Below are 19640 nucleotides of genomic sequence, written 5' to 3' on the forward strand. Positions count from 1 at the left end.
TCTTTAGCTGTCTTAGAACCAAATAGGGTGTGGTAAGGTTCTTAAGATAACCCGAGAAGTTAGTGCCCACAGTGGCATACAAAAGTGCTACAAACGTGTAGAGCTTCTCTTCCCGCTTTAGGTAGTCCTGTCGTTAGAGCTTATAGAGCTTAAAGAGCATTCTCTATGTCTCTAGAGATTGCTAAGGTTGTTGTCCTTGCTGACTCAATAACCCAGGTGTAGCTGTTCCCGTAGACGCTGGAGTTGCTACTAGATCTGCAGGAGCCGCTGCTAGTGCTACAGGATCTGCAGGTGCTGCTGCAGGTGCTATAGGAGCTGTAGCCGTTGCTACAGGGGCTGCTGCTATCGTAGGTATGGCTGGCTCAGTGTTTTACTTAATTTCGTTCTCCGTCTTATCTAGGTCAACATAGTCCCAGATCTTCGCAAAACTTGCTTCTCAGCGGACAAATTAAAACCATATAGGCCAGTCTTTTTAGGTCAGCAAAAGAGGGTTTGTAGAGTCCTTGGTTGCCATATTAACTTTTATTTTAAGGTTGCGTAAAGAGACGCGCTTACGCGTAAAGCACGCGTTATATCGTGACGAACTATGCTCAAAGAGGCTTAGTGGTAGTCATCTGGCCACTAAGATCTCCCTGGTGCTCAGAAGGTTACCAGGCTCATAACTTTCAGCCAGGCAGGTATCAAGACAAATGACATAAGCTAGCTGGTAGGTAGAGACACAGAATTAAATAAGTGATCTGTTTTATTCAAGGTGGCTCTAAGAGCCCTAATATACATAAGGAATTGACCCCCTACAGGGGTCCCTAGAGGGTGGTGTAATAAGACGAAATTAGGCTAATATTAATGTCAGACAGCCGTTGTCACAGGTCGATATTACTCTGCAGTAAAGCTACCTCCGCGGCCAACACCGCGCACGCTTTAGTTTCGCGACGTGATTGGGAAAGTGTTGCCACCATCTAGTGAGTTATATATAGGTGGTTGCAAGAACGGATTACTACCCGTAGCTTGCCACCGCACTAATATATTTTATATAGAAGATTCGAGCTTATATAAGAGCAGGTGGCTTCAGTCTAGTAATCCGTTATTGCACCCCCTATATACCCTACTTTCCAGGAAAGACTTGAACCCTTAAAAGGAGATGCTAGAATCCAAGTGGCGAATATGACGACTATATAAGCACATGGTCCCCTTGACCCTCTATGAAATAGAGATATGAAGAAAATAATATATTATGTATGTAAGGCTACCATAACCTCACTACTGTACTCTTCTTACACTATGTAAGATCGGGCGCCCTTGCTCAGCAGCTGCTCGACGATCTTGTCGTGGCCTTTGATCGATGCCGCCTGGAGCGCGTTGCCGTAGTATCCCCCTTGCGCGTTAATGTCGGCGCCCTTGCTCAGAAGCTGCTCGACGATCTTGTCGTGGCCTTTGATCGATGCCGCCAGGAGCGCGTTGCCGTAGCCTCCTCTCCCTTGCGCGTTGACGTCGGCGCCCTTGCTCAGCAGCTGCTCGACGATCTTGTCGTGGCCTTTGCTCGATGCCGCCTGGAGCGCGTTGCCGTACCATCCCCCTTGCGCGTTGACGTCGGCGCCCTTGCTCAGCAGCTGCTCGACGATCTTGTCGTGGCCTTCGATCGATGCCGCCTGAGCGCGTTGCCGTACCACCCCCTTGCGCGTTGACGTTGGCGCCCTTGCTCAGCAGCTGCTCGACGATCTTGTCGTGGCCTTTGACCGATGCCGCCTGGAGCGCGTTGCCGTTAGTCTCCTCCTTGCGCGTTGAAGTCGGCGCCCTTGCTCAGCAGCTGCTCGACGATCTTGTCGTGGCCTTCGATCGATGCTGCCTGGAGCGCGTTGCCGTAGACTCCTCCTTGCGCGTTGACGTCGGCGCCCTTGCTCAGCAGCTGCTCGACGATCTTGTCGTGGCCTCTGATCGATGCGCCAGGAGCGCGTTGCCGTAGCACCCCCTTGCGCGTTGACGTCGGCGTCCTTGCTCAGCAGCTGCTCGACGATCTTGTCGTGGCCTTCGATCGATGCCGCCTGGAGCGCGTTGCCGTAGTGTCCTCCTTGCGCGTTGACGTCGGCGCCCTGACTCAGCAGGTACTTTACCGCATTTACCAGACCTCCAAACGATGCGTAATATAACGCTGAAGCTAGTTCCTCGTCCCATGACTGATCTGGGCGATAAAGACTGTAACAGATTTTATAGGACCTTTCCCGATAGCAGAAAAACTGCTTAATGAAACCTTGCAGTCTTTTGTCCTTACTATTAGCCACTACAGCATGGATCATCCAGAACCTTGCCGAATACTGTGCCAATGGAAAGGTCTCCCTGATTTCTGCTAGCGGAATGTCCCGATTGAAATGCAGCAAATATGCCAGGCAAACTTTTGCAATTGATGCTCTGGCATTAGTCTCCTGGAAATCTTGCGCAATACCGCTGTCCAGTCGATTTGACGTTAGATATTCTTTAACCGAGAAATGCGCCAACTGAAGCTCTACGCGTTCGCTATCCTCACCGTGCAAATGCTCCGTCACGGAAACCATAACCACCAAGCTTGAGCAATAACGCGAAATTTCTTGAGGATCAGGCATCCTATATTTTGGACTAAAGTATCGATCCCCTTCGGTGTCTACTGTTATTGCATCAACAGCCTCCTTAATCCTTAATGGCCGCTCGGAGAATGTTAAGAACTGAAGAATCCTTATAGCGTTCTGCTTGTGTTCGGAAGGGATAGCATGCAAGATCCTACTGTAAGTTTCATCCAACGTCTTCGGGAGGGAGGCGAGCGCATTCTCGAGAGTGCGATAGTCTAGGCAATTTTCTAGGGCATTAATCTGGCATGCAGCCCATCGAAACCTGTCTACTCTTAGTATGCCTTTACAGACGATAGATCCCACAATAAGCAAAATGCCCCACTTACATGCCATTGGCCTTCTGCATTAGTTGGGTCTCAATCTCATCCTGGACGTCCGGGTAGGGCCGCCACCTCTTTAGGTCGTCACCCTCTCTGACCCTTGTATGAATATACGCACGAATATCATCACTAATAAGGTCGCCCTGAATAGGCACTACGTCCTCATTGTGAGCTAGGTCGCTTAATCCTAATTTAATGTCTTGCTCTGGCCGGCTTGTTACAAGAAGGTGGATATTTCTTTGTTCCAAGTTTAGAAGATTTCTTATCCACGAGAGCAATCCTTCTATTGGAGGTCCTTTCCGTGTATAGCATTCGTCAAGGGCATCTAGAACAACCCAGACTTCCTTAACCTGCTCTATTATTTGCAAAAGAACCCCACAAAGTGATTCGCAACTTGGCTGGCGACACCCATCTCCGCAAGAGGAAAAGAGCGAATCCAATTGTTTCCAAGTATCCTTATACTTGCAGTAAAGCTGGCTAATAAGGGATCGAACCATTCTATCAAGTGTTTGCTTGCCAGTATCGTTAAAATCGAAGTAGAAGTAGAGGAGAGGTTGACGGGGAAGGCTCCTCTTAAGGTGTTCAATAATGGTGGAGCTGAGAATTGTCTTGCCGCATCCGGGAATGCCATAAAGCCATATAAAGGAGTTTCGCTGTATCTTCCATTTTGCGAACGCATCACTTCGTAAGAACCAAAGTCCTGTGCCTTCCTGGCGTTGCTGTAAGGCTTTATTGTAGTTTATTGATGGATCTGATAACGACAGCCAACGTTCGATCTTTTCTCGCCTCTGCTCAAATGTCAAGTCTTGGACAGTATTCCTTACGTCTTCAACATCGCAACGCATTTCATTTACATCTTTCTTAACTTATTTTCCGTTAACGAAATAATTCTTATACTCGGCGGAACTAACTAACCGAAAGTAAGAAGATCACTAATCTTCCTCTCAGCCTCTACTCTATCGGCAGGGATTCGGTAAAGGAGGTCTTTGGCGTACGCGGCTGCCGCCATTGCTGCATATCCCTGCCATTCCTTGTTTTTATGAGAATCTGAGTAGTCGCATATACCCCGAATAACTAGGCATGGAAAGTGATTCATCAACCCTGCTGCTTCCATTTCAAAGCACAGCACGTCCTTCTCTGCTGCAAGTGTATCCCGAACCAGAGCGTTCTTCATTAACTGGTTCGCCGAAGCAATCAGACCGTAGTGAATTGCTGGATTATCCTCATCTTTGGACCGCTCGTGTCGCAATACCAAGTTTAATGGATCATCCCCACAGGCTGTCGCACAGCCTGTCTCGTTGTTTGGAGGATGGGTGACTCCGGGTTGATATAGCCTGTCGCTACTTGGGTCCGGTCGCTTGTACTTCTTTCGCAATCTTGGCCTTTTCTTAAGAACTGTGTTAATGGCTTCCTCAAGCTGATGACCTTCACCCTCGTATTGGGCCCTAAGATCAGTCATAGCTGCCCGCAGGAGTACGGGAGGCTGGTTCAAGAACCCTGTCGTTTGGAATTTATAATCTTGGATTGTTTTGCCAAAGTCGTATTGGAACACGCCACCCTTCCCATCGCAGGGAGCGCTGACCACGATATCACCCAGACGGATATCATGCCTTCGATTTGGTGCACCGCCACCAATTCCAACCATTAGACCGATTCTGACGTTGGGAAAGCTGTGCAGCATATCTCTTGCGACGTTTGCTGCAGCGGCTATACCGTACTCCCCGTTGGGCAAGACAGCGATGACGACATTGTGTTTCTCAACTTTGCCCAGTGTGTAAACATTGTTGTCGTTAGAGGATACGGGTTCTGGACGTTCGTGCTTTTCGTCGAGGAAAGCTTGTGCGGCAACGTACTCCGTAGCAATGGCGCATATCCAGCCGACGGTATAATCCTTATACCCCAATTTCTGCTGAAACCCCTTCGTTAGGGTACTTTCCCAAGCGTTGTCTTTCGATTTTTTCGACTGTCTAAAGGCGATTTCGTCATCGTTGCAGGCGAGTCTTTTCTTAGACATGTTGATGGCGTTGTGAGGGTTATACCGGGCTCTATTTCAGCTTCTTGAGAGCGCTAAAGTATATTAAATTGCGCGCGATTAGTATAAGAAACTGTGCGCGAGATAAATCGTAGAGAGGCAATTCAAGAGAGTTCCTCTAAGGCTTTGGTGTTGAAAAGGCGGAGGCTTTGTAGCCTTGAGTGTTAAGCAGCGCTTGTAGGTGCAGGTGTTTCTCGATAGCCCTAACCTAGTCAAAATAAAATCAAGCGCTCAGCATCCCGCAAGGAGCATGAGATTTGGATCCGTTGAAGGAAATAGGATAAAATACCCATGAAAAGGAAATGGGGAATGGAATGAGGTAGAGATATGGCGACTGATTCAGCCTTACGGGCTAGAATCTAGTGGATACTTGGCACCAGACAGCACAGAAGCTTATCTTAATTAAAAGTATAGAAGCGTAAAAGTGGGTAGGTTCTGTAAATGCGGAACGGTCAAGCTGCGTAAACATACTTACGAATAATACGATAATTCTGGTGATTTGGCACTAGACGTCGCCACCGCTAGTAGGGAGGGCGGCCGACCCGCACCGGCCACACCCTTGTCAAGGTGGCGTAAGATAGCGCGGTCAACGAAGTCGCCTGAAAGAGGAGGATATTCATCTCGGACATTCTTTTAATCAAATCCTGGTCTTTCGTTTAGCTAGTTCCCGCTACAAGGCGGCCCCTACGGCCCACCGAACAAAGCCCCGGAGCCCCGATGGCTGCCTTAACCCCTAAACGCGTATTAGCAACACTACCGCCAGACCTGCCAGCAGCTCCACTAAGAGGACGTTTAAAGAAACCGGGCGCGAAAGTGCAAGAGGCCTAGTAGTCGCTAAGGACACGATCCTAAAAATTAGCACAGTTTAAATAGCAGACATTTGCACTATAAACCGGACTATAAGCTATACAGCATATACTACCTCTATTCCCTATAGTAAGAGTCTCTACCTTACCTAAATATAAAGGAGGAGGTATTAATCGTGACAAATTTTATTAACTTATTAAAAGCTTTAAAGAAACTATAGTATAGTAGAGTAATATTATTACAAACTAGAATAGCATTATTAAAAGTATTAGAAATAACCTAGTAGATATTAAATTAGAATAGTAAAGCCTTAAAAAGCAAAATGCTAAACTTTAAAAGGCTATTTGGTCCTTATAAGCGTAACTAAACACTCCCTTAGCTCTAATATAATTATAGGCATTAGTAGCGGCCAGTGGAGGCATAGTAGGGTTAGAGATAACTTTACTATAAATAATAAGCGCTAGAAACCCTAAGGAACCTAATTAATAGCTAGTAATAGATATTAGCTAAGCGGGTTTAGAGGTAATAGAGAAGGTAGCTACTACTAAAGTAGTAAAGTAAACCATTATATAAGGTATAAAGGATATTAAGGGGCTTATAGGAGCTATACTTAAGGACTTCCGCGTATGGCGAATAAGCGATAGTATAAGCATTATTAGATTCTCGGTGGAAAAAGATAAAGAAGCTACGTTTAGGTAGATAACTACTTAATAGCTTAAACCGTATATCCCTAGCGCAAGGCTTATTAGACCTAAGTAGTATATAGTTAAGGCGGACTAGGTTAAAGTACCTTTAGCAATAGATATTAATAGCGGAAAAGTAAGTAAGTTAGCTATAGAGCGCTTTAGGGTAGAGAATGGTATAGAGGTATATATAATAAGATAGCTGGGACAACTAAGGCCGCGCGGTTAGTACGCGTTAGTAATTATTAAAGTAGTAATAAAGGAGGATATAGAAAAGCTGCTTACGTTAGATAACGTATTATTTAGGGGAGGCGCGATTATTATATTACCATTTAAGGAGCGACGCACCCCTATAGCATACTATAAATATAAAAGGTTTAGATATAGGGCTAGAGACTACACGTGACCTAATATATGCGAAATATATAGGCGGAAAGGCCATCTTTAGTATAAGACGGTTAATCTACACTGCGTAAACTGCTAGGGTCCTTACTAAGCATTATATTATAAATGCCTAGTATACAGAAAAGAGATAGATAGGATTTTTATACGACAGTGCTATAAATAGAGAACTTTAGATCCTTTAGGCAAATATAAAGAAGTATAGGAAAGCGTAGTATACGCTATATAATAACGAAGCGCTGGTAAACTTCCACTTTATTCTAGGCTAGGAGCCTTACTACTTTTTTTTAGATAGGGAAGTAGTGCTAGCTAGCTTAAACCCCTAGTAGATAAGGTTTATCCTAATAGGTAGGCAGTAATAGTATCTCCTAGTTAGGTTATATATCTAGGCATTTAGAAAGCTAGCAGCTATATAGCTGTAGGTAAATTTAGTAGATATTACGGCGGTAGTGGCGTACGTTGGCTAAAGGAAACTTATAATTATATCGGTATATATTCCAGATAGATATTTAAGAAAAACTAAGGAAGAGAACCTAGAGGAGCTCTTTAGTAGGCTAGAGATAATTAATAGTTTAATCTAGGGTAAACTATTACGCGACCTATATACTAAGGTGGTAATTATAGGCGACTTTAATCGGTATAATCCGCAATAGGGAGGAAGTTATATTAGTACCATATTAACGTAGGAAGAAAGCGCGCTAATTATTAACTTTATAGCGGACTGGTTACTCCAGAGCCTACTTTTAGTAGGAGTACCTATATTTAAGAGCAACGCTAGCCGAATATTAATAATTAACCTTATACTTATAACCCCGGGCCTAGCGAGTAAATTAGTAAAGTATACTATCTAAAAGTATAAATACGGGTTAAACTATAGAGCTATTTATACTAGCTTTTAGGTTGATATAGATATATAGGAGAACTAGGAGAGGCTGCTTATTAAGAATATAAACTAGAATAAGATTTAAGGAGATATAAAGTAATAGAAAGAGATAGGATTCCCTATAAAAGATATAGACGAAATAGTTAACTACCTTAATAGGTAGGTTAATAAAGCCTTTAAAGCATACTGCTAGCGGGCTAAGCTATTACTATATATAAAAAGATAGTGGAATGAAGACCTTATAACGCTAAGGAAGTTATATATATACTAGAGAAATAGAAATAGTATAATACGGAGGTAAGGAAAGGATGACCTTAAGCTATATAATATCGCAGTAAGAGCGAAGAAGCTCTTTTATAGGACTATTTAGCAATATAAAAAGCTCTACTAGGATGAATTCCTTAGTAATAGTAATAATATATAGAAAGTGTCGAAATACCTTAATACGTAAGCTATATCCGCGTTCACTAAAATACCGCTAATTAAAAAGGTTGGAGGATAGGGAGAGGTTACTATGGAGAACTATAATATTATAAGAGAACTACTCTAGGTATTCTTTCTAGTCCTACCGCCGTGTAAATAAGAGGAGGATACTATAACTAGCTATAACTAATTACTATAGGAGCCTATCGCCAAATATAAGGTTAAGGTAGCTGTATTTAGGGCTAGCCTAGATAAGGCTTCTAGAAGGAACGGCTTACCAGCTAGGGTGTAGCGAGAGCTATAGCCTATACTAAGCAGTAAAATTACTACTCTCTTTACCAAATTACTTAAGATAGGAAAAGTACTATATAAATAGAAGGTAGTAAAAATTATACTACTATAGAAGCTAAAGTAGGGGGATTATATAGTAGCAAACAAATATAGGCCGATCTCCCTCCTTTTAACGCTAGGAAAAGCACTTAAATTACTAGTGGCGGAGAGAATAGCATACTTAGTAGAGGAATATAGCCTATTACCTAAAATATACTTTAGAGCTAGGAAGTAAAGGTTAATAATATATACGCTATTATATCTCTATAAGGACGTATTTAAAGTATAAAGAGAAAAGAAGACGCTATCTTTAGTATTATTTAATATTAAAGGTATATATAATAATATAGCTATAGAGCCGGAAATTAAAAGACTACGGTAGCGATAGATACCTTAGATAATTATATAATAGGTGCAGGACTTTTATATAAACCGTTAAGCCTATATCCTAGTTAATAGATATATATTAAAGGTATAGGCACTCCTATAGGCGGGCCTTTTATAGGGATTAGTACTAGCCCTAATACTCTATCTATTCTTTAACGCGGATCTTATATAAAGCGCACCCAAAAATGGCAGCTCTATAGCCTTTATTAACGACTACTCGGTATAGGTTATAGGCCCTATAGCGGAGGAAAACACGCAGATTATCTAGGGCAAAATTATACTAATACTTAAGAAATGGGAAAGGACTAGTAGAGCTTAATTTAAAGCGAAAAAAACGTTATTTATCCACTTTACTAAATATAAAGAAGCGGGTAAGGATGCTACTACGCCGCTCTAATTTAAAGGAAAAGGAATCCCCCTAATACAGAAAGTTAAAATCCTTGGGGTAATTCTTAATAAGGAGCTATAGTTTAAGGCATACCTAATAGATAAGGTAGGCAAGGCTACTAAGGTAGCGCTAGTGTTATATAGATTAAAGGGACTATAGTCTAAAAGCGTTAAGCAGCTAGCTAAGAGCTTAGTCCTACTAGTAGTAGACTACACGTTACTAATATAGTACCCGCTTACAATATAAGAGTTAATATAGCTCCTCTAGTAGGCGTAGAGGATTATAGCATAAGCTATTATTAGGGGGTTCTATACTATTACTCTACTAATAGTAGAGGTAGAAGCAGGCTTGCTTCCTCTTAAGTAAAGGCTGCGTAACTAGGCTATTGCGTTCTAGGTATTAATCTATAAACTAGGCAAATTACACCCTTATTAAATAATTTAAAGATAAAAGCTCTATAGACGGCACTAATCGCCGCTCTAAAGGACAGTAGAGATATATAAGGATGTCTAGGTAAATAGGGTGCTAGAGGTTAAACCGTATATATACCTACCATAGGTGGCTAAGCCTAATGTAGTAATATATAAGGACAAAGAGTATACTTAGGCTATTATTAAAGACTATAAGCCAGAGCAGGTTAATATATATATTAATGCATCTATACGTAATAGTAGGGTAGAAGTTAGCGTATATACTACGCCATCTAAAGCAACGCTTTTAAAAATAGTAGTAAGCTCTAATTAGGCTAATACCCACCTTATAGAGCTTCTAGTAATTAGCGAAGTAGCTAACTGGCCATAGGACCCTATATATATAGCTGTTAACTAAGTAGGTTTTCTAATACCTGCTTCTAGTATAAGAATATTCTCTAACTTATAATTAGTGTTGCTGTTAGTATAGAGCTAAAGGGCTAAAGCCTGCTAGGAAGTAGTTATAGAGATCTTAAAAAAGCTTTAGCTAAATAATATTACACTATACTAGATTTTAGGCTACTTAGGATTTATAGGAAATAAGAAGGCTAATAAGCTTACTAAAGCTGCAATAAGACTAGAGAGCGAGGAGCCACTATAGAAAGACGGCCTCCTATAGTACCTTATAACGCAAGCCTTAAAAAAAGCTAAGATAATAATAGGACCGCTTTTATCGGGAAGATCTAATATAGGCAAGTTTATAAGGAAGATTAATACAGCACTTTACCTTAGAAAGGCTGTAGGATTATACTAGCAGCTAATTAGCTTAGAAGCTGCTATCCTTATATAGCTATAGACCAGCAAGTTATTTCTAAAGAAATATCTCTATAAAATTAATATATTAGAGATAGCGTTATATAACTACAGGCTTATAGAATTAATATAACACTTCCTCTTCTCTTATAGGAGGTGGGCGTAGTAGAGGATTAAACTAAGAGAGTAATATAGAGATTAATTTGGGGATCTATTATATGTATTAGGAGGCTACTTACGCAGACAAGAAGGAGGCAGGAGTATTAACGGCCTAATTAAGCGCTAAAAGCTAGACATTAGCGTAGTTAAAGCTATAATTAAATTTGTAAAAGAGACTAAATATCTATACCTAAGTGTATAAGATATAGAGAGTATAGAAGCTAATATTAATAAGCAAAGACTCCTAAGAATTCCTCCTTTAATTATCTAACCGAATACACCGTAAGCCTCCTCTACACGTGCCTCTACTAGTACGTCGCCAATTAAGAAGCGTATAACGCTGGAATAGCCCTATAAACATAAGGCATCGAAAACTACTTACTTAGGCTTACCTTTAAACTCTAACTTTCTTCTAATAGTAATACATTACTTTTCTTTATTTTTTCCTTAGTTAAGTATAGTGTTAGGTAATAGATATATAGTTTTTATAGTTGGCTTCTAAACTAGAGCAAGCATATTAATAGTAGGAAGTATTTAGTTAGCGCTCTATAACGGCCTATACCCTAGATAGTGCATAGCTATAATAGAATATACATATATATATACGTCAAGGTAGCGTTTCCTAGACATTAGCGCGGTCAAAGCTATAATCTACTTTGCGAAGGAGGTGTAAGTAGGACGTTTACACCTAAGCGAACAATAAGCCGATCTTAATGAGCGAATACCCTTAAGGATCCCTTCTCCTACCTATACCTCCTAACTGACTATATTTTACGTTTCTATGTCCTTCTATATCTAGCTTATACTACAACTCTAATAATGCGCTTTATCGCTCCCCTAGTCTTTAACCTGTTAAGCTAAAGGCTACCCCCTTACCTTTACCTCCGCCATTTACCCCCTAATAAGCCGCGGTTTCACCACATTAAAGATGCCAAAAGGAATATAACACCCGGCCTAGCCGAGGCGACACAGTTCTAATAAAATTTATTAACCCTAACTATCTAGGTACCGCCACAAACGCAGGCTAAAGCCCGTTAAACTTTGCATTTAAGTTAAAGGTAAGCAACCTAGAGCATAATAAGGCGTTTAAGGAAGTAGAGGGTTTAAATATAATAGATAGTGTTTCTAATTCCAACTAAGAAGAAAGTAACTACACCGCTGTAAATATAGAGCTAAAACCTAATATAGCCTAAGCTATAGAGTGCTTATACGTAGGCTAGGTGCTCCTAGTAAATATATAATTAGAGGTAAAAATGGAAGAAGTTAAGGTAAAAGGCTTATTAGGCTAAGAAGTGAGCTAAGCAGTATACGGAATAAGGGCATTTAGGAAATTTTTAGGTGCTGTCTCTAAGTAAAGTAATAGGCACTATAGTAGCAAAAGAGCTATTATGCAAGACTTTAACGGAAGTAGCTAAAGAGATAATAATATCGCATTATAGCTTAAACACCGTGCGCTTATATAGCAAATATCTATATGCTAAGATATATTTAGTTCGCTAGTATTAGCGCTATTATAACTATATATAGTTACCTGTCCTGCATATCTATTATGCTAAAGACATATTAGACGTATTAATTCATTAATAGTAGCAATTATTCTCGCACTATTATAGGTATAATAAGTATATAAGAGGATTTAAGTAGTAGAGAACAGTATAATAAGATATAATCTATATATATATATAAAAGCAAAGTGACATAAATATAAAAGGTTTTTTTTTTAAGAGAAAATAAAAGAAGGTAATATTCTAGGTAATTTAGACGGCTTAATAAATATAAGAAGATTAGCCTAGGGTTTGCTAGAAAGCTATATATATAGTTTATAAAAATCTTATTTAGCTCTAGGTAATGAAAACTAGTTAACACTAATAGAGGAGTAAGATAGTAATTAAAGGCTTAAACTAAGTAGGATAGAGAGGATCTAAAACTTGTTTTGGATAAAACCAGCTAGCAACTGCAATAATAATATAGATTGCTATAATAAGAACGCCTTTAAGCCAGTCTATTTTAGTATTAGTTAGAGTAGATTACCTATATAGAAAGGAAAACTTACTAGATTTACTATCCTAGATAAGATAGTTTACTAAGAGTACGGCAATAAACAAAATAGCGATTAGAAAGGTATCAAAATAAAGCGTTATATAATCCTAGCCGATAATCTAACTAAGTATAACAATAAAGGGGAGAACTAGAAGAGCGATTTATATACTAGATTTAATAGCAACATTAATTACTAGACTTATTTCATCCTTATAAGCTACTATAACCGCTATTATATACTTGGCAGCGTTCCTAATAATTAGGAGTAGAATAAGACCGATAAAAGTAGTAGAGATAGTGCCGCTTGCCGTAACATTACTAATGCTATTAACTATAAACTTAGAACAGAAGGCGACCAACGCGGTAGAGAATCTAAGGGTTATAATTGCACCCCAGATCAGGGTGGTTTTGGATAAATCTTATCGTGATAAGTCTTGGCATACCCTAAATAAATTTTTAGTCGCCTTCTTCTTCTTTATTATTGTATAAATATGGCTTTAGAAGTGGAATCAGAAGCTCTTAACTCTATTAATACCTCTAAATTAAAAAATACAAGAGGTTGCTCAGCTCTTTTAACATAGGAGTATACCTGTCTACTAGGCAGTAATAAGCCTATACAAAATAAAAAAGCCTGTCTTTTATTCTATTGTAAACACTGCACGGAGTTATACGCTATATAGTTAACTTCTAACTTCTAAAACCACTTAGCGTTAAAGCATGGTATTATAGTTAAGCCTAAAACTAGTTATATAAAAGAAGCAATACGGGATTAATTAAAAGACCTTTACCTTAAAGCGTTGTCTTAAAATAAGATAGAAGAGCTAGATTTAGAAGTACTCCAAGCGGTCCTAAATAAGGAAGTTATCAATAAGGCCCTTATTACATTAATTATCGTATAAAACTTACTATTTTAGATAATTAAGTAGCTAGAGTTCTATGTTCTTCTACAGTTAATTAATCCTAAAGTAAACGGCTATATAACTATAGCCCATTTAGAAGTTAGTAAAAAGATCTATAACTTATAGCTATCGCAAAAGGATATTATACGAAAGAGGCTGCAGTCTGCACTAATAAGTATTTATCTCTCCGTTAATATCTAGACCTCTCTAAATAATTACCTTCTCCTTGCGATTTGCAGCCATTTTATTAATAGCTAGGAAAAGCTTATAAACGCTCTTCTTAGCCTTTATATAGTAGCCTCTTATAACGGGAACGAGCAATGGAATACTCTCCTTTTAGTGCTTAAGGACTACAGGATTACGTAAAAGCTAGGCGCCGTTATATCTAATAACCATACTGCAAATAATAAGCTTTGTTGTATAATAAGCAACTAGCTTCTCTAAGAAGAAGAAATTAAATAGAATCCCATCTACTAACGGATCCGCTATTAGGGCTATATTCTCAACCTTACCGTATAGGCTTTCCTTTTTAAAAACTTAATTAGCCTTAATAATATTAAGTCGTATAAAGAAGAAAAAGAGTTAGATCTAAAAGAGGAGAAAGAGAAGAGTAATATATTTTGGAAACTTGGCGCACTTAGAAAGCTTTATAACATTACTATATACACTTATAGCTTAGCTAGTTATATAAAGGAGTTTAAAGGTCTTATAGAGAGAAGAATTCCGCTTAATAATTGTATGAGATAGAATAGCTGGTATTTTATGCTTAGTATAGCAATTTAGAAAGAGTTTGCCCTTAATACGTATACTAAGCGTAACCTTAATACGCTTAAAAAGGACTATCTTAGTCTAAAGGACTAGGAGGCGCTTTGTATAATAAAAAGTTTTCTTTAAATATTCTACTAGGCAACCCTAAAATATTAGGGACATAAAGCTGTCAGATAATCTGTATTCTCGGAGGCGTAGGACGTGCACGAGTTACGTGCACGGGTCACGTGCATTATAAATATCTTCGTCTAAGCCTAGGGGCCTGAGGTCAATTAACGACAGGGACACGATCAATCAATTAACTCATTTCATTAATGAATAGCTCTATATAAACTATCTAACAAAAGCAACGCTTAAGAATATACTCTTTATAATAGATATTATAATTAAGCACCTTAATAAATCCTAAGTTAGTTTATCTCCCCTCCCTATTTCCTAATTTAGCTAATATTATATAATAGAAGAAGTATATATTTAATAAGGAGTTCTCTAAACGCATTAGAAATGCTTAAAATACCTTTAATAGGTATTACCATAAAATAGATAACTCGCCCCTTTACGCCGCTGCACTTATTCTTTATCCAGCCCGTTATATAAGATATATTAAGCAGGTTTAGAAGAAGGGGTGGCATAAGCCTGCACTTAATAGCGTTAAAGAGCTTTGGGAAAGATATCGGAATAGAAGTTTTACGCTTAGAAGTATATCATTATATAAAAAGCTAGCTTTAGCTTAAGACCTTAATAAGTTTAATAAAATTGCCAAGGATCTTAATAGCATAATATTTCGACTAGAAAGTTAGAATAAGTATAAGGACTTTATCTCTAAGACGCTGTATAAGATCTTTGTCAGGAATAAGGCAAGCGGTCATCACGTGTTAACGTGGCCCTAGCGCGGTAAGGAACCTTTAGTTCCTCACCCCTTTCCTTATTCCTATAACATCAAAATATATACAGAACAATTATCATACTATCTACAAACCGTAGCTACGTGATATCCCCCTTATATAACCAACACTAATTAGTGGTTAACTTTACAGTTATGCTATAGAACAGCTAGGTATTCACCAAGAAGAAACAAGCCACTATACTAGTACTACTTGTGCTAAGGGAAGCTGTCTTTTAAGGTTAGAACTAGTCCTAAACCTTAAATAGAACTCTTCCACAAATCTAAGGATTTAAAGGCCAGAACTGGTCCTAAGCCTTTCCTAGATTATAAATTCTTACGTCCATTACACAGAATAATATACTTTATAAGTCTTCGCGATTTAAGGCCAGAACTGGTCCTAAGCCCTATAATTATAAATATACATCTAAACGCGTACTAAATAACAAATATATACTAAACGACAAATACACATCATAAACGCGTACTAAATGACAACCCCTACACTAAACGACAATCCCTATACTAAACAACAACCCCTATACTAAACGACAATCCCTATACCAACAACACTTCCCTTCCTCCGAAAATATGGCTATTCCAAACAACTAAAGAGACTCCCTACTACTAGGGGTAGCTGCGTACGCGAAACTCATCAATAAAAATTAGGATAAATTTACTATTAATACAGCAACTTATACCGTAAAATAAGTTAACGGCTTTCTTCTATACTATATTCTATTTTACTAAAGTAGATACTACGCCGATTTATAGCTATAGGAATATTTTAGGGAGAATTTTATAGGATGGACTGCCGACACCTGGGCACTTAGCAATATTTATATTATTTAGGATTTTTAAGACTTCCTATAGAAGAATAGAGTATTTATACCTATAAACGGGGGCACTATTAGAGACAATATTTAGCAAGTCCTTAACATAGAAGAAGAGCATAAATGGACTCTACAAGAGATTAAGCACTAAAAGAAGTTTAACTCTTAAGGGAATCCTAATAACGGATAGCTATAAGCAACACTACAGACAACCTTAGGCTATTAAACACCTCAAGTTCCTTAGGCTGCCGTATCTTAACCTATGCCTTAAGCTCCGCAACAAGTTCCGCATTAAGCTCCACAACAAGCTCTAAAGTAACCTCTATAGCAACTACAACCTCCGCAGTAATCTCCGCAAGAACCTCCGTAGTAACTACAGCAGCCGTAGCAATATCCGCAGTAACCTCCGTAACAACCCCCACAATATAAGTAAGCGCAAGATCCCCTTACTTTAAGATCTAATAACCTCTAAACCCTACCACAGTAAGATCAGGAGAAGAAGTTCAGCGGGGAATTAGAATACGGCAGAGGGTACAATTAATGTCAACTATAAAGTAATCGTGGAGGTCCTTATAGAGGTCCTCGTGGAGGTCCTAGTAGAGATCCTCATGGAAATTCTCGTAGAGGTCCTCATGGAGGTCCTGGTAGAGATCCTCGTGGAGATTCTCGTAGAGGTCCTCGTAGAGATCCTCGTGGAGATTCTTATAGAGGTCCTTATAGAGGTTCTCATGGAGGTCCTTATAGAGGTCCTTATAGAGGTCCTTATAGAGGTCCTCGTGGAGGTCCTCGTGGAGGTCCTTATAGAGGTCCTCGTAGAGGTCCTTATGGAGGTCCTCGTAGAGGTTCTTATAGAGGTCCTTATAGAGCATTAAGAACTCTTTGGGATTTAATGAATTAGTAGCCAAGATAACTTAGTAGATGCGATAACAAAGGCAATTCAAGAGCATTCCTATTAGTTAACTGTTATTCCCATTTACTTAAGCTAGCCGTATTTAGTTACGCTCCGCTAGCTCTATAACCCTATTTTAATAACATAGTTTCCTAGGGCGTACTACCTGCCAAATTCCTACTATACTCTACCGACCCTAACTTCTACTAGCCAATTAGGATTTTCTATACCCGGCATAGAAAATCGCTATTAGCTCGCTTACTACTAGCGCCTTAGCAACTCCCTTTATATTCTCGTTAAACCTAATATCCTTCTTTATCTTCTTCTTTTCCTTAGCTTTATATCTTTATATAGTGGCAATCTATAAGTATATATAGATGGCAACTACAAAAAAAGAGTTGCTAGTGTTAGGAATAAGGCAAGCGGTTATTACGTATTAACGTGGCCCTAGCACGGTAAGGAACCTTTAGTTCCTTACCCCTTTCCTTATTCCTACAATATCAAAATATATACAAAATAATCATCATACTATCTACAAACCGTAGCTATATAATATCCCCCTTATATAACTAATACTGATTAGTGGTTAACTTTATAGTTATGCTATAGAATAGCTAGGTATTTACTAAGAAGAGACGAGCCACTATACTAGTACTACTTATACTAAGGGAAGCTATCTTTTAAGGTTAGAACTAGTCCTAAACCTTAAATAGAACTCTTCCATAAATCTAAGGATCTAAAGGCCAGAACTGGTCCTAAGCCTTTCCTAGATTATAAATTCTTGCGTCTATTACGCAAAATAACACGCTTTATAAGTCTTTGCGATTTAAGGCCAGAACTAGTCCTAAGCCCTATAATTATAAATATACATTTAAACGCGTACTAAATAACGAATGTGTACTAAACGACAAATATATATTACGAACGCGTACTAAATAATAACCCCTATACCAAATAATAATCCCTATACTAAACGACAACCCCTATACCAAATGACAATCCCTATACTAATAACACTTCCCTTTCTTCGAAAACATGGCTATTTCAAATAACTGGAGAGACTCCCTACTACTAGGGGTAGCTACGTACGCGAAACTTATTGATAAAAATTAGGATAAATTTACCATTAATATAGCAACTTGTACCGCAAAATAAGTTAATAGCTTTCTCCTACACCATATTCTATTTTACTAAAGTAGATACTACGCCAATTTATAGCTATAGGAATATTTTAGGGAGGATTTTATAGGATAGACTGCCGATACCTAGGCACTTGGCAATATTTATATTATTTAGGATTTTTAAGACTTCCTACGGGAGAATGGAGTGTTTATACCTATAAATGGGGGCACTATTAAAGATAATATTTAGCAAGTCCTTAACGCAGAAGAAGAACACGAATAGACTCCACAAGAGATTAAGCACTAAAAAAAGTTTAACTCTTAAGGGAATCCTAATAACAGATAGTTATAAGCAACACTATAGACAACCTTAGGCTATTAAACACCTTAAGTTCCTTAGGCTGCCGTATCTTAACCTATGCCTTAAGCTCCGCAACAAGCTCCGCATTAAGCTCCGCAATAAGCTCTAAAGCAACCTCTACAGCAATCTCTGTAAGAACCTTCGCAGCAACCACAGCAGCCGCAGTAATATCCGCAGCAACCTCTACAATAACCCCCGCAACATAAGCAAGCGTAAGATCCCCTTGCTTTAAGATCTAATAACCTCCAAACCCTACCATAGTAAGATTAGGAGAAGAAGTTTAGCGGGGAATTAGAATACGGTAAAGGGTATGATTAATGTCAACCATAAAGCAATTGTGGAGGTCCTTGTAGAGGTCCTCGTGGAGGTCCTAGTGGAGATCCTCGTGGAGATTCTCGTAGAGGTCCTTATGGAGGTCCTCGTAGAGGTCCTTATAGAGGTTCTTATAGAGGTCCTTGTAGAGGTCCTTATAGAGGTTCTTATAGAGGTCCTTGTGGAGGTCCTTATGGAGGTCCTTGTGGAGGTCCTTATAGAGGTCCTTATAGAGGTCCTTATAGAGGTCCTCGCAGAGGTTCTTATAGAGGTCCTTATAGAGCATTAAAAACTCTTTAGGATTTGATAGATTAGTAGCTAAAATAACCCGGCAGATATAATAACAAAGGCAATTTAAGAGCATTCCTATTAGTTAACTATCGTTCCCATTTACTTAAGCTAGCCGTATTTAGTTACGCTCCGCTAGCTCCGTAACCCTATTTTAATAATATAGTTTCCTAGGGCGTACTACCTGCCAAATTCCTACTATACTCTGCCGACCCTAACTTCTGCTAGCCAATTAGGATTTTCCATGCCCGGTATAAAAAATCGCTATTGGCTTGCTTACTACTAGCGCCTTAGCAACTCCCTTTGTATTCTCATTAAACCTAACATCCTTCTTTATCTTCTTCTTTTCTTTAGCTTTGTATCTTTATATAGTGGCAATCTATAAGTATATATAGATGGCAACTACAAAAGAAGAGTTACTAGTGTTGGGAATAAGGCAAGCGGTTGTTACGTGTTAACGTGGCCCTAGCGCGGTAAGGAACCTTTAGTTCCTCACCCCTTTCCTTATTCCTACAACATCAAAATATATATAGAACAATCATCATACTATCTACGAACCGTAGCTATGTAATATCCCCCTTGTGTAACCAACAATCTTAATAACTATACTTT

At 39.0% G+C, this 19640-nt stretch overlaps 1 protein-coding gene across 1 annotated transcript; it reads right to left on the reverse strand.

Moving 5' to 3' along the window:
* Nucleotides 1-1154: 1154 nt before the first annotated feature.
* On the reverse strand, nucleotides 1155-5098 carry K441DRAFT_656827 (uncharacterized protein). The gene is made up of 5 exons (XM_067648074.1): nucleotides 3833-5098; nucleotides 2924-3782; nucleotides 1964-2859; nucleotides 1814-1926; nucleotides 1155-1646 (listed from the first exon to the last, which is right to left on the reverse strand). Exons 1-5 carry the CDS (start codon nucleotides 4929-4931, stop codon nucleotides 1272-1274), a joined length of 3342 nt encoding a protein of 1113 aa, XP_067506312.1. The 5' UTR covers nucleotides 4932-5098; the 3' UTR covers nucleotides 1155-1271.
* Nucleotides 5099-19640: the final 14542 nt, after the last annotated feature.

The sequence above is a fragment of the Cenococcum geophilum genome (assembly GCF_001692895.1).
Source record: "Cenococcum geophilum 1.58 unplaced genomic scaffold K441scaffold_12, whole genome shotgun sequence".
NCBI lineage: Eukaryota > Fungi > Ascomycota > Dothideomycetes > Gloniales > Gloniaceae > Cenococcum > Cenococcum geophilum.